Source organism: Arachis stenosperma, chromosome 5 (genome assembly GCF_014773155.1).
Source record: "Arachis stenosperma cultivar V10309 chromosome 5, arast.V10309.gnm1.PFL2, whole genome shotgun sequence".
Classification (NCBI taxonomy): domain Eukaryota; kingdom Viridiplantae; phylum Streptophyta; class Magnoliopsida; order Fabales; family Fabaceae; genus Arachis; species Arachis stenosperma.
This window is the reverse complement of record NC_080381.1, coordinates 68,802,540-68,817,069: the sequence shown is the minus strand read 5'-3', so window position 1 is coordinate 68,817,069 and position 14,530 is coordinate 68,802,540. Positions and strand designations below refer to the sequence as shown.

General features: G+C 38.6%; 1 protein-coding gene across 1 annotated transcript; it reads left to right on the top strand.

Moving 5' to 3' along the window:
- The first annotated feature begins 705 nt into the window (after nt 1–705).
- Nucleotides 706–2,436, top strand: LOC130980874 (uncharacterized). The gene has a single exon (XM_057904519.1). The coding sequence runs from the start codon at nt 706–708 to the stop codon at nt 2,434–2,436; it is 1,731 nt and encodes a 576-aa protein (XP_057760502.1).
- Nucleotides 2,437–14,530: the final 12,094 nt, after the last annotated feature.

Below are 14,530 nucleotides of genomic sequence, written 5' to 3'. Positions count from 1 at the left end.
GATTAATTTGTTTGATAATTGATTTAGTTAGTTTGATAATTGTGAATTTGTGATTGAATTTGTTCTGATGTAATTGCAACTTTGCAAGTTTAGTTTGATTAATTTGTTTGTTAATTCACTTATTCACTTCTTGGATTAATTTGTTTGTTAATTTGTGAATTGGGATTGAATTTTATTCATTTACACTGTACTCCTTTTTTTCCTCTTCGATATATAAAGATTGCGTCTTTTGGTCTTTCCTACTTGCTTAAGTTGGGAAAAAATGAAGACTAGAATATGTAAAGACTCATTATATGGTATTGTTTATATGAGCTTTGAAATAAGTTTATATGGTATTGTTTAAATTTCATTACAGCCTTACAGGGCCTTTGAAATAAGTTTATATGCTCAATTTCCGTTTCTGGAGTCTGGACTACTATTCTACTAATGTTGAACAATGACTCAATGAGTAATATTACCTCATTGATTTATATGGCATTTATAGGTAGGCTTATAGCAATTCTGTCTCATCATCAGGTGTGCATCAGCACCGCAAGATCTTAGAATGGATTGGGATATTAGTTATTGTTATTTTTGTTGGAATTCGGAAATTTATTTAAATGACATATGTATATCAATTTTGTATTTATAATTTTTAATTTGTGTAGAATTGTGAACTTTTTTATTAATTAATTAACTTAGATTTATAATTTTATCTTATTAGTAATGGAGAAATATTTCAAAAGAACCTCGTCATTGGAGATTGGATCTCAAAATAATTCATCGACCTCTTCTAATAAAAGGAGGTTTTTAGAATTCGAAGTAGAGAGTCTTATAGCAGATCCAGAACAACGACCAAAGGTTTCAAGTTATCATCCGAATGACAGAGACAAAGTTAGATGTGCATATTTACAAAAAGGTCCTTGTCAACCAAGGACTCATGATTTTCCACAAACTGCTTATGGTTCTTCTTTTCGAAGATTTAATCCTAATTGGTTTGATGACTATCGCAACTGGTTAGAGTATAGTATATCAAAAGATGCTGTTTTTTGTCTTTGTTGTTATCTTATGAAACCCGAGACTGAAGGTGGTGATGCTTTTGTAACTAATGACTTTTCAAATTGGAAAAAAAAGGAGAGACTACAAATTCATGTTGGAATTCATGATAGTGCTCATAATCAGGCTTGGAGAAAATGTGAAGCACTTATGAGACCAAAACAACACATCATTGCTGCTATTGAAAAACAATCTGAGCAAGCTAGAAAGAATTATCAAATTCACTTGACAGCAACAATTGATTGTATTAGATTTCTTTTGCGACAAGGATTGGCCTTTCGTAGTAATGATGAGACGGATGATTCTGTTAACCAAGGAAATTTTTTAGAACTTCTAAACTTTCTTGCACAACATAATGAAGAGATTGATCGTGCTTTCAAAAATGCTCGTGGTAATCTTAAACTAATAGCACCCTCAATCCAAAAAGACATTGTAAGAGCTGCCGCAAGGGAAACGACAAAAGTCATTGTTGATGATCTTGGTGATGAATTATTTGCTGTATTGGTTGATGAAGCCCGCGACATTTCCATTAAGGAGCAAATGTCAGTTTGCTTAAGGTATGTAAACAAAGAAGGACAAGTTAGGGAGCATTTTCTTGGTCTTGTTCATGTTTCTAATACTAATGCTTTATCTCTAAAATTAGTATTGGAGTCATTATTAGAAACATATAATTTAAGTTTATCAAGAGTACGTGGACAAGGATATGATGGTGCAAGTAACATGCAAGGAGAATTTAATGGTTTGAAAACTTTGATATTGAAAGAAAATTCTTATGCTTTCTATGTACATTGCTTTGCCCACCAACTTCAGTTAACTCTTGTAACGGTTGCAAAAAAACAAGTTGAAATTGCTTTGCTTTTTAATTTGTTAACCAATTTGTGCAATGTTGTTGGAGCTTCGTGTAAACGAAGAGATATGCTTTGTGATAGTCAGATGACTAAGACAATTGAAGCATTAAAAAGTGAAGAAATTTCTAGTGGGCGTGGTTTGAATCAAGAAACAGCTTTAAAAAGAGCTGGAGACACTAGATGGGGTTCACACTATGGAACTATACTTAGATTAATTTCTTTATTTCCTTCTGTGGTTAATGTTCTTGAATATGTTGAGGAAGATGGAAATAATTCAGAACAAAGAGCTGAAGTATGTCATTTATTGAATGTCATTCAATCCTTTGAATTTATTTTCAACTTGCACTTGATGAAAAATATCTTGGGAGTTACTAATGAGTTATCTCAGGCATTACAAAGGAATGATCAAGATATTGTAAATGCTATGGCATTAGTCAAAGTGTCTAAGCAACGATTGCAAAATATAAGAGATGATGGTTGGTCTCATTTACTTGATGAAGTCTCACTGTTTTGTGACAAACATGATATTATTGTTCCAATCATGGATGATTGACGATTGGATTTTTGACGGTTTAGAATTTCTCAAATAAAATCTCGTTGACGTATAGTCTCTAAACCAACAATAATCCTCTCATACAAAAATTTGTTTGTCACAAGTACAAACCCCTAAAATCTATAAACCGAAGTATTTAAACCTCGGGTCGTTCTCCCTAGGATTTACAATAAAGTGTTTTGTTATTGGCTGTGAGTTGTATTTGGGGTTTTAGATGAGAAACATGAATAGTAAATGGTAAGAAAACTTTATTAACAAAATGGTCTTGGCAAGATTTGGTTGTCAAGGGTCTTCATCATTATCACTAGCTACAAGTATGGTAGTTGCAAGGATTAATCCCACTTAGTCATCCTTAAATCAATTAACAAAGGAAAGTCAAGTGAGTTATATCAATCCTAGTCCATAAGTCCTAGCTTTCCACTAATTGGATTAATGAAGGCTAGAGTTAATGGCTATCAACTAGCAATCAATTGGACACTAGTGACTCAAGAAATCCTAAGCTACCTTCTCAAGCCAAGAACATAAAATCCTACTCTAACATCCTCTCAAGCATTTCATCAAACACTTGGAAGGCATAAAAGGAAAACATAGTAAATCAACAACAAGAATGAAATCTAGCAACAATTATTGAAAGAAATTAACAAAATTACCTTTATTGAATTGGAAGAAAGTAAAAAGAAACAATACTAGATCTACACTTAAACATAAGAACATCATAAAGGAAATTGCAATAAAAGAATGGAAGAAGAATCCATGTAACAACAAGGAATTGAGAAGATAGAGGTAGAGGAAGATGAATCTAATCTAAATCTAAGAACTAAACCTAAACCTAATCCTAATTCTAGAGAGAAGTGAGAGCTTCTCTCTCTAGAAAACTATTTCTAACTAAAACTAAACTAATGGTAATTAACATGTCTCTCCCTCTTCATTCCTTGGCTCTTATATGCATTTTGGCGCCAAAGTTGGTTGCTGAAACCTCTCCAAAATCGCTAGGCACGTGTTACATAAATGAAGTCATGTGCCATCATCGGCGCGTGCGTGCATGGTACGCGTGCGCGTCCTTGGCCTGTTTCGCAATGTGCGCGCGAGCGCCTAGTGCGCGTACGCGTACATGGCCTGGATCAGCTCTTTTGGCTTTTAGTGCTTCTCTCCGCTTGTATGCTTCCTTCCTTGCTTCCTTTGATCCATGCCTAGCCTATTTCAGTCCTGTAATTACTAGCAAACATATCAAGGCATCTTATGGAATCAAAGAGAAATTAGAATTCATCAAAATAAGGCTCAAAAAGCATGTTTTTACACTTAAGCACAAATATGGGAGAGATAACAAAACCATGCTAATTTATAGGCTAAATGTGACAAAAGGTTATCAAAATACTCTAAATTCAATACAAGACAAAGCCTCAAATTGGGGTTTGTCAGCCTCCCCACACTTAAACCTTAGCATGTCCTCATGCTAAAATAAGAAGGAACTAAAGGTTGTGACATTTATTGAATGCAACTAAACTATATGAATCCTATCTAAATGCAACTACCTAAAATAAATGCAAATGCTCAATTCAAACACATCAACTTGCCAAGAGAGTATGTGTAAGCACAAGGGCTAGGCAATAGGAATTAATTCCAAACCACAATTGTATTGAATTACCAAAAAGAATTCAAACTTGCGAGAATATAGATAATAGGGGTGAACACATGTGATTGAACTTTTGAACCCTCACCGGATGTGTATCCGCTCTATTCACTCAAGTGCTTAAGGGTTAATTCACTCAATTCTCTTCTAATCATGTTTTCCAAAATTTGATTTCCTTCTAACAATCAACATTTATTCAATGCATGCATACACTCATCATGAGGTCTTTCATTTAGGTTGTAATGGGGTTAGGGTCAAGGTAAGATCATTTATGGTTAAGTGGACTAGGATTTGAATCTTTGATTAGCATAGACTTTCCCACCTAACCTACATAATGACCTATACAAATTCGAACTATTCTAGCTACCCATTCTTCACTTTTTCTTGCATACTCATGCATTCTTATTTGATTCATAACACTTATGCATTGATTCCTTTTTATTGACTTCACTTTGGGGCCTTTTGTCCCCTCTTTGCTATATATTCTTTTTTTTCTTTTTCATCATCATATTTTTTCTCTTTTCTTTTCTTTTCATTCATTTTTCTTTTCTTTATATACTTTTTTTTTCCTTTTTTTCTTTTTCTTCTTTCAAACTACATACAAGGACATCAATGCATAAGGTCTTTACATTTAATCAATACATGAATATGTACCCAATTCCTAAACATGAAAGTGTACTACCCCTTTTATCCCATCCAATGTTCCCAAGCCTCACCAACTTTGAATAATGAACACTCTCACTAGCCTAGGCTAATCAAAGATCCAATTAAGGACTTTTCATTGGTTTTCCGCCTTGGGCTTGTAATGTGCTAAATTGAGAACACGTTGGTTAAGCATAGGCTCAAAATTGGCTAACAATGGAGAGTAAAAGGTTGGCTATTTGGGTAAGTGGCTAATGAAGTAATGGCCTCAATCATATAAATGCATAAATGCAAGAAATAATCGGATATATAGAATCAAGCAAATCAAGGATTACAATCATAGAAAGAGAACAATTTCACACAAGAATGGAAAATAAGTGGTTATAAAATGTAACCACATCAATAGGCTCAAGTCTCACAAGCTTGTGTTCTCAATTCAATACATGCTTCACAAGGTATGAAATTCAAGCAAGTTTTACCAAAAATTTTCTTTCAATCAATTGGGTAAATGCTCTATATTTAAACTTCTTGAAAAATCTCAATGTTTGACTAAGCATTGTTGTGATTGAAAAGTTTAAAAAAATTTCTTAGTTCACCCTTTCCTTTTTCACTTAAAACCAATATATTATGCAAAAAGGGTGACTAAGTATTTGCAATTCAAAGTATGATTTCTAATCACAACTACAAACTAAAAACAAAGATAAACAAAATGTATAAAGAAGAATCCAACTAAAAGTATGGAATCTATCATCCAAAACATCTAAAATATCCAAAAGCATCAAAATAACTGAAGTCCAAAATAAGCAATAAAAGCATCCCAAAGCAACTAAAAATACATCCAAATATATACAAAATGTGCAAAATAGGATAACTAGGCTGAAAAAGTTCACCGGTTCCCAAATAGTGCTACCGGTGCCCTCCCCACACTTAAAACCAAGCATCGTCCTCGATGCTAAACCAGAGGATCAGTGGGAGGTACAACGATAGGGTCAGTCTCTGGCTGTGGGACCGGCTCCTCATGAATCTCTAGTGGCTCTGTAGTGGCAGGGGAGTCCTGCTGAACCGGCGCCTCTGCCTCCTCCTCCTGATGATCCTGCTCATCGGAGGCCGGAGAATCGGGAAGCGGAGGTAGCTCAGCACCCAAAGAAATCAAAGCCTGGTCCATCCGATCTAAACGGCATCTAACATGGCGTCGCTCGCGCTCTAGGAATCGGAAAAGACGCTGAACTAGGAGATAAGTAGGCTCAGGGGCAGCTGGAGGATCTGTAGATGATGATGGAGCTGCAGCAGTAGAGGATGATGGGGCAGCCGTAGGGGCAGAAGGTGAAGGCGTCCCCACGGTAGCTCTAGCCCGAGATCGGCGCCGAGCAAGTGGCTTCTCGTGCACCCAACCACCCCAGGGGATAGTAACCTCCCTGTCATCAGCATCAGTGGGTGGTGGTCGCACATCATCATCCAACCACGGAACATCTGCCAGTGCCGCCATACTCGTGACCAATGTAGGAAATGGAAGTAGGCCACGAATATGCGCCCGCCACATACACTGTCTGATCAGTCTAGGGAAAGAGACTTCCTTCCCCTCCATAACACACCCAATAAGTAGAAGCATCTCCATAGGAATCTCAGAGAAGTGGGTGGTGGGAAGGACATAGCAGGCAAAGATCATCTGCCAAGTCTTGGCCTCCCTAGTCAAGTGGGTAAACAACATTCCCTTCGGCTTGGTGTTGTTGGCATCCATAACCCAAGTAGCCTCTGGTACCCCAATAACAGTCCTGAGTGCCTCATAATCGAAGGTCATACTGTGGATGGCTAATTCAGCCTGCTGATGGGCACACAACTCATCCGGGACATGCCGGCACTGTAGTGCCTCCTCAATGGCAGTCTCAGTGATCATAATCTCTCTACCCCTCACCTGAACCGAATCTAATGTCGGACGGAAGAAGTTGCAGTAGAATTCCTTCACCCAAGACACATTAATATCCCCCAAATCCCGGTCGACAAAGTCAATACCCAAATCAATGATCCGACCGGAGATAGGACGTCTCACATCCATCGGGAGAAGCAACTTCTTCTCAATGTTGAGCTTTGTAGTCCGATATTTAGAAAATCGGAGCTCACAGTAGAGATTAGGGAATTTGTCCGGATTGGTGGAAGGTAACTGCTGATTTTCTTTGTCCACATCATTCAAAGGGTTCTTGGCATAATTCTTATAGGTGGAAGGAATGGAGGGAGTAGAGTGTTTTCTCTTTCTGGAGGTAGTGGCTATGGCTTTGCCTTTGTCAGTCATCCTGAAAATATGATAAAATATAATAAGGCATTTAGCATTTAACAAATAAAGCATGTGCAGGAGACAAATGACAAAAAGAAACAACCGTGATGTTGTAATGATTAGGTAAATGTGAACAAATAAGCCAAGAAAGCAAGTTACATTGAAAGTAACAACTCATATTCAATATGCAAAAATATCATCATAATCTTGGAAAGAATTGTCAAAGAGGGTTAAAGGGAGTGGAAGTTAGAAAGTTAGAGAAATTAGTAGGTTAAAGAAAATGGATTAGTAATATGAGGAGATTTATGCACATTGAACGGAAAAGTTGTGGTTCATGTTCACAAAGAATATGCAAATCCGGGAAGTCAAAGAGAAACGGGATGTTGCCCAAAATTGAATTAAAGACCAGAATGAACTAATTTCCTTGAAAATTGGGCAGCATTTCGGCTTAAAGTAGGACGTTCCCGGATAGCAAACGATCACAATAAGCATATAAAACAACATCAAGTAAGTACAGCACCACTAAAATGGGATTCAGGCAGCAAGAGATACACAAAAACAGTCCGACAGCATCATACAACGTTCAAAGAAACAGATAGCAAATAAGCACATACGGAGCACTTATCAGGCCTAGAATCCTCTATCCAGCCCTAGCTACCTAACCGCAGTTATTTCTAACTAACCTAACATGCAAAATTCGAATTTAAACTAACTAACATACAATTGAACTAACTAATATACATGAGCAACAAAAGAAAACAGAGAAAATGCATAAACGGAGCAGGAACCTGGGAGCAGGGGGTCAGTGACGGAAGGGAAAATGGAAGAGAAATGCAGCCAAGAACAGCGCCGCCGTGAACGGTGGTGGGAAAGACGAGCAGCGGCGGTGAATGGTGGTTCTGCCGGAGGAGTGAGGAACCGAGGGAATGAATGAGAGAGAGAGAGAGTGAGAGGGGACAGAGCGGGAGGAGAGAGAGTGAGATGGGCTGCCGGCGGCGAAGATGAGGTGGTGGCGGTGGGTGTTCGGCGGTGAGACAGAGGAAGAGAGAGATGAGACTGAGTTGGTGAAGAGGAGGGAGGGAGTGAGAGAATGGAAGAAAGAGGGTTGTGGGTGAACAGTGGTGGTCACGGTGGTGGTTAATGGCGCTGCTGTGGCGGGCGTTGGAGGTTGAGAGAAGGAAGAAGATGATGGGGGTTGAGGGAATGAGTGCGCGACTGCGCAGGATGCGTCGCGCATTAGGGTTATACCAAATTTTGAATCGACGCGCGCGCGCACCTTGCGCGTCCGCGTCTATGAAGAAAATTTGCGACCTACGCGTGTGCGTACACTGCGCTTACGCGTAGATGAGAAATACAGGATGGTACGCGTGCGCGTACATTGCGCTTACGCGTGCATGAGGTTGGGCTAGAGGCATAGAGTTGGCCCAAAGCGGGCCTAACTCTCTGGAGAATGGCCCGGAAGTTGCGCCATCAGATCGGCGCGCACGCGGCTTGTGCGCGTCCGCGCGCCGTGAGAAAATTTGAGGTCCATGCGTGAGCGTGCAGTGCGCTCTAGCGCGTGCAGGGCGAAAGAGGTATGGGCGCATGCGCGTACACTGCGCTTACGCGTACGTAGATTGGGCCTGAGGCTTAGAGTGGGCTTGAGGCACGCCCAACTCTCGGGTCCGTGGCTTAAGTAGGTGGCAGCACGCATGGACGCGCGCGCGGCATGCGCGCGGCCGCGTGTCTTGACGAATGGTGAAGTGGCGCGTTAGCATGACGTGCGCGCTCGCGCAGATTAAGTTGAGCCTGAGGCTTAAAGTTAGCCCAGAAATGGCCCAACTCTCTGGGGTTTGGCTCAATCATTTGCAGCAGTGAATCGGCGCGGACGCGGTTTGTGCGCGTCTGCGTGAACGTCCATGTTCTTAAAAACGGCGCGTACGCACGCTTTGCGCGTCCGCGTGGATCGAGTTGGGCTTGGGGCATGATATTCGCCCAAGGGAGGCCCAACTCTCGGGAGTGTTGGCTCGTGGTGCATGCACACAAGGACGCGTGCGCGTGCATGGTGCGCTCGCGTCCACTCCCTTCTCTCCTTTTTTTTTTTTTCGAAAACTATTTGCCGAATGCTCCCTCTAGTGTTCACAACTCTTATTCACTCAACTATCATACAATTCACAAAAAGGCAATTTTGACATTATTCCTCTACTACTAAACACAACATGTATATGACTATGCTAACAATTAAATTGTACAAACAAATTGTATGAAACATCTACCTACAATGGTAACTCAAATCATTTATTAAGTAAATGTAAAAGATTGGAAAGAGTTTACCATGGTGGGGTGTCTCCCACCTAGCACTTTTAGTTTAAGTCCTTAAGTTGGACATTTTGAGAAGCTCGTTTGTTATGGTGGCTTATGTTTGTACTCATCCTTGAATCTCCAAGGATCCATGCTTCTCAATTGGTTGACAGAATTTCCAACCGTGTTTAGTAGGCTTGGGCAAAGTTCTACCCAAGATATGAGTTCCTCTAGTTGGTCTTCACATAGCGAGCCGGGATCCCATATCTTATTTTCGCATCCATCCGTTAATTGGGTTTCATGATTTTGTCGGATGGGTGGATGGCATAAAGGTGATTGACACAAAGAATTCTCTTTATTCCACCAATGCTTCCTTCTAGATCCATACAGAGTGATCCTTGTCCCAACATCATCCATATATCTTGAGGTCTTGACCTTGATGAGCTTAACACCTACTTTCCAACCACTACACAACTCATTCTTACTTTTAATTCCACAAAGAGTTCTAAGTTGACCATCATTTTCAATCAAACCATGTTCAAGTGAGAAATTAAAGCTTAGGGATAGAGATTTTACCCACTTAAATGTTGTATTGGATGGCAATTTGGGAAGGGAGACTTCCCCACACTTAGACAATGCAAGATCTACCTCCTTGTGCTCTTCTGTGATTGTTTCCACCTCTTCAGAATTTTCTTCAATTTCAACTTCATCGTCTTTGTTACGTGGCTTGGTGTTGTCTTCAAGAGACTCATCTTGTCTAATGAGAGGCGATTCAATTTTGGATAAGAATTCATTGATGAATGAGTTCATCTCTTGATCAACCTCTTCATATTCTTCAATTTCAATATACACCATGCCATTCTCGTCTTCCTTGGGAGGTTGTGCACACTCTTCTATAATTTCAACTCCATGTCCAATGGGAGAGGATTCCATTGTAGAGAGAAATTCATCCATGATTGAATCCATCTCTTGATAAGTCCCTTCCAAGTCTTCAATGATGGCATGCCTTGGAGGTTGCGCGGCCTCCTCAACATCAATTTCAAGCTTCTTGGAAGAGTGCTCCATGATGCTACATTCCCGTGGACTTTCAACATCTCCTAAGTCTTCAACCACTTCTTCCCTTTCTTCAATGATCATAGGCTTCTCCAATTGTTCCAATACAAAATTGGATTCCTCCTTTTCCACCGAACTTTCCAATTTCTCCTTCATGCTTTGTTCTTCTCTTGACGTTCCACATGGGGTCACGGAAGTACCTTGAGTATTCAAGCATTGGTAGGCTAAGGTAGACACTACCTTGGTCAAGTTGGTCACAAACTCAAGTGTATCCCGCTTCATGGCCTCTTGTCCTTGAAGTAACAAAGTGAGAGAATCGTCTATTGGGGCTTGTAGTGGGTAGAAAGGTTCATCATTTTGGAGAGAGGATTCATAATAGGAAGGTGGTTCTTCTTGGTAAGGTTGTGGAGATTGTGTGTATTGAGGTGGTTCATGGTAGTAATCTTGATAGGATTGTGGTGGTTCTAAAAGTTCTTGCTCATAATAATCACAAGGATGTGGTATGGATGATTGGTTATATGATGGATAAGGGTCACATAAAGATACTTGGTAGAAAGGGGCTTGTGAGTATGGTTGAGCATCATGTTGAGGGTGAGATTCATAAGCATATGGTGGTGGTTGATTGTCATAAAAGGAGTCACCATAGCCATTAAATTGACATGCATTAGGATGGAAATTATACCTATAAGTATCCGGAGGTTGTTGCCAATAGGAGTGATCACTTCCTTGAGGCTCCTCCCATCTTTGATGGTTCCATCCATGGTACATGTTGCCATGAAAGTCCACATTTCCTGCAACACAATTAGAGCCAAACTCATAGCCAAGGTGAGAATTCATAGTGAGAGAGCAAAGGAAAACTAACAAAAATTAAGAAACACACAAAAGATAAACCTATTCACAATATTCACATATGTACAATAACCAATAACATAACACCATTGCAAATCCCCGGCAACGGCGCCATTTTGACGATTGGATTTTTGACGGTTTAGAATTTCTCAAATAAAATCTCGTTGACGTATAGTCTCTAAACCAACAATAATCCTCTCATACAAAAATTTGTTTGTCACAAGTACAAACCCCTAAAATCTATAAACCGAAGTATTTAAACCTCGGGTCGTTCTCCCTAGGATTTACAATAAAGTGTTTTGTTATTGGCTGTGAGTTGTATTTGGGGTTTTAGATGAGAAACATGAATAGTAAATGGTAAGAAAACTTTATTAACAAAATGGTCTTGGCAAGATTTGGTTGTCAAGGGTCTTCATCATTATCACTAGCTACAAGTATGGTAGTTGCAAGGATTAATCCCACTTAGTCATCCTTAAATCAATTAACAAAGGAAAGTCAAGTGAGTTATATCAATCCTAGTCCATAAGTCCTAGCTTTCCACTAATTGGATTAATGAAGGCTAGAGTTAATGGCTATCAACTAGCAATCAATTGGACACTAGTGACTCAAGAAATCCTAAGCTACCTTCTCAAGCCAAGAACATAAAATCCTACTCTAACATCCTCTCAAGCATTTCATCAAACACTTGGAAGGCATAAAAGGAAAACATAGTAAATCAACAACAAGAATGAAATCTAGCAACAATTATTGAAAGAAATTAACAAAATTACCTTTATTGAATTGGAAGAAAGTAAAAAGAAACAATACTAGATCTACACTTAAACATAAGAACATCATAAAGGAAATTGCAATAAAAGAATGGAAGAAGAATCCATGTAACAACAAGGAATTGAGAAGATAGAGGTAGAGGAAGATGAATCTAATCTAAATCTAAGAACTAAACCTAAACCTAATCCTAATTCTAGAGAGAAGTGAGAGCTTCTCTCTCTAGAAAACTACTTCTAACTAAAACTAAACTAATGGTAATTAACATGTCTCTCCCTCTTCATTCCTTGGCTCTTATATGCATTTTGGCGCCAAAGTTGGTTGCTGAAACCTCTCCAAAATCGCTAGGCACGTGTTACATAAATGAAGTCATGTGCCATCATCGGCGCGTGCGCGCATGGTACGCGTGCGCGTCCTTGGCCTGTTTCGCAATGTGCGCGCGAGCGCCTAGTGCGCGTACGCGTACATGGCCTGGATCAGCTCTTTTGGCTTTTAGTGCTTCTCTCCGCTTGTATGCTTCCTTCCTTGCTTCCTTTGATCCATGCCTAGCCTATTTCAGTCCTGTAATTACTAGCAAACATATCAAGGCATCTTATGGAATCAAAGAGAAATTAGAATTCATCAAAATAAGGCTCAAAAAGCATGTTTTTACACTTAAGCACAAATATGGGAGAGATAACAAAACCATGCTAATTTATAGGCTAAATGTGACAAAAGGTTATCAAAATACTCTAAATTCAATACAAGACAAAGCCTCAAATTGGGGTTTGTCAATGATATATTTGTGTCACAAGGAAGATCAAGATGCAAAGCTCAAAAGATATCAAATTCGCATCATTTTCAAGTTGAGATATTCTATCAAGTAGTTGATAGACAACTTCAAGAACTCAATAATCGTTTTACAGAGGTGAATACTGAATTGCTTCTTTGCATAACTTGTTTGAATCCAAGACACTCATTTTTTGCATTTGATAAGGAGAAGTTGATCCAGTTAGCTCAATTTTATCCATTAGAATTTTCTTCCACTCAACTTTTGGCACTTGACAGTCAACTTGAGAACTTCATACTAGATGTGCGTTCTGATGATCATTTCTCGGACTTAAATGGAATTGGTGCTCTTTCTCAGAAGTTGGTTGAGACTCGAAAGAATATTGTTTATCCATTAGTGTTTCTTCTTTTAAAGTTGGCTTTAGTTTTGCCTATAGCAACTGCATCAGTTGAAAGAACTTTTTCTGCTATGAACATCATAAAGAGTCGACTTTGTAACCGTATGGGAGATGAATTTTTAAATGATTCTTTAGTGACATACATAGAAAGAGAGACATTTGATTGTATTGACAATGAAAAGATTATTCAATTTTTTCAAAATATAAAACCTAGAAGAATGGAATTCTAAATTATTTGTTATTATTTTGAATTATTATTTTATTATTTTGCCCCCACTGAAAAAATTTTCTGGATCTGTCACTGGTCTTGAGAGTCTGTGTGGCCTATGGATGAGAGAACAAGCTTAACCTCTTCTCATGACAATTAGATCAAGGAATTGGCACGATTGATTGTGATTAGAGAGATTGGATTGCCAAGGAATTGGGATCCAATCAATTTCAATCCGCCATAGATCTACTCATATGATTGAGAAGGAAGTTGAGACCCATTTGATTCATGATGGATTATGATATCTCCAATCCATAGTGAATCGTTCTCTTTGATTTTCTTCAATTTAGATTACTCTGAATTCACTTCAATTGCAATTGTTTACTGCTTTCTTGATTCCCAGCACCCAAATCCCAATTTACGTTTCATGCAATTTAATTTCTATTGCCATTTACATTTGTGCCTTTTATTTCTTGTTATTTAAGATTCAAGTTATTTACATTTCTCGCAATTTAAGATTCAACTTATTTAAGTTTCTTGCACTTTAAGCTTCTGCTCATTTACTTTTCAGCATTTAATTCACTAGTCCTTTACTTTCCAGCATTTATATTTTCCAGCACCTTACATTTTTGTTGTTTTACTTTGTGAATTTACTTTCTGCTCATTTAATTTCACGAAACTCTTCCAAATATTAGCTTGACTAGACTCATCACCCAACTAAAATTACTTGATCCATCAATCCCTGTGGGATCGACCTCACTCTTGTGAGTTTTACTACTTGATGCGACCCGGTATACTTGCTGGTAGTTTATGCGGAGTCAATTTTTTCGTATCAGTCGCTTTAGTTTTACAGTTTTTCACTTTGTAGCTATCTCCCCGGCGTCTGCTTGCCAGTTTAGGGTTTAGCAGTTGATTTTGATAATAGTTGTTATTTGTTAGTAATTGATTTGCTGATTAGCTGGATTTTCTGAGGTTATTATTTGCTGGAATAGATTTATTTGTTATTTCTGATTTTTTGTTCATGATTTTTTGATTTATTTTTTTTACTGTATTCATGATTTTGATTTATTTGTTATTTATTCATGATTTTGTTGCTGAGGCTATTGTTTGCTTGTTTAGTAATTGTTTGTTGTATGTTACAGATGGAACAATCACAAAGTAATTCACAGCTACAAGATAATGCTGCTCAAGATTCTTAAACTGGTTCTTCTAGAGGTATGATCCAACTTGGC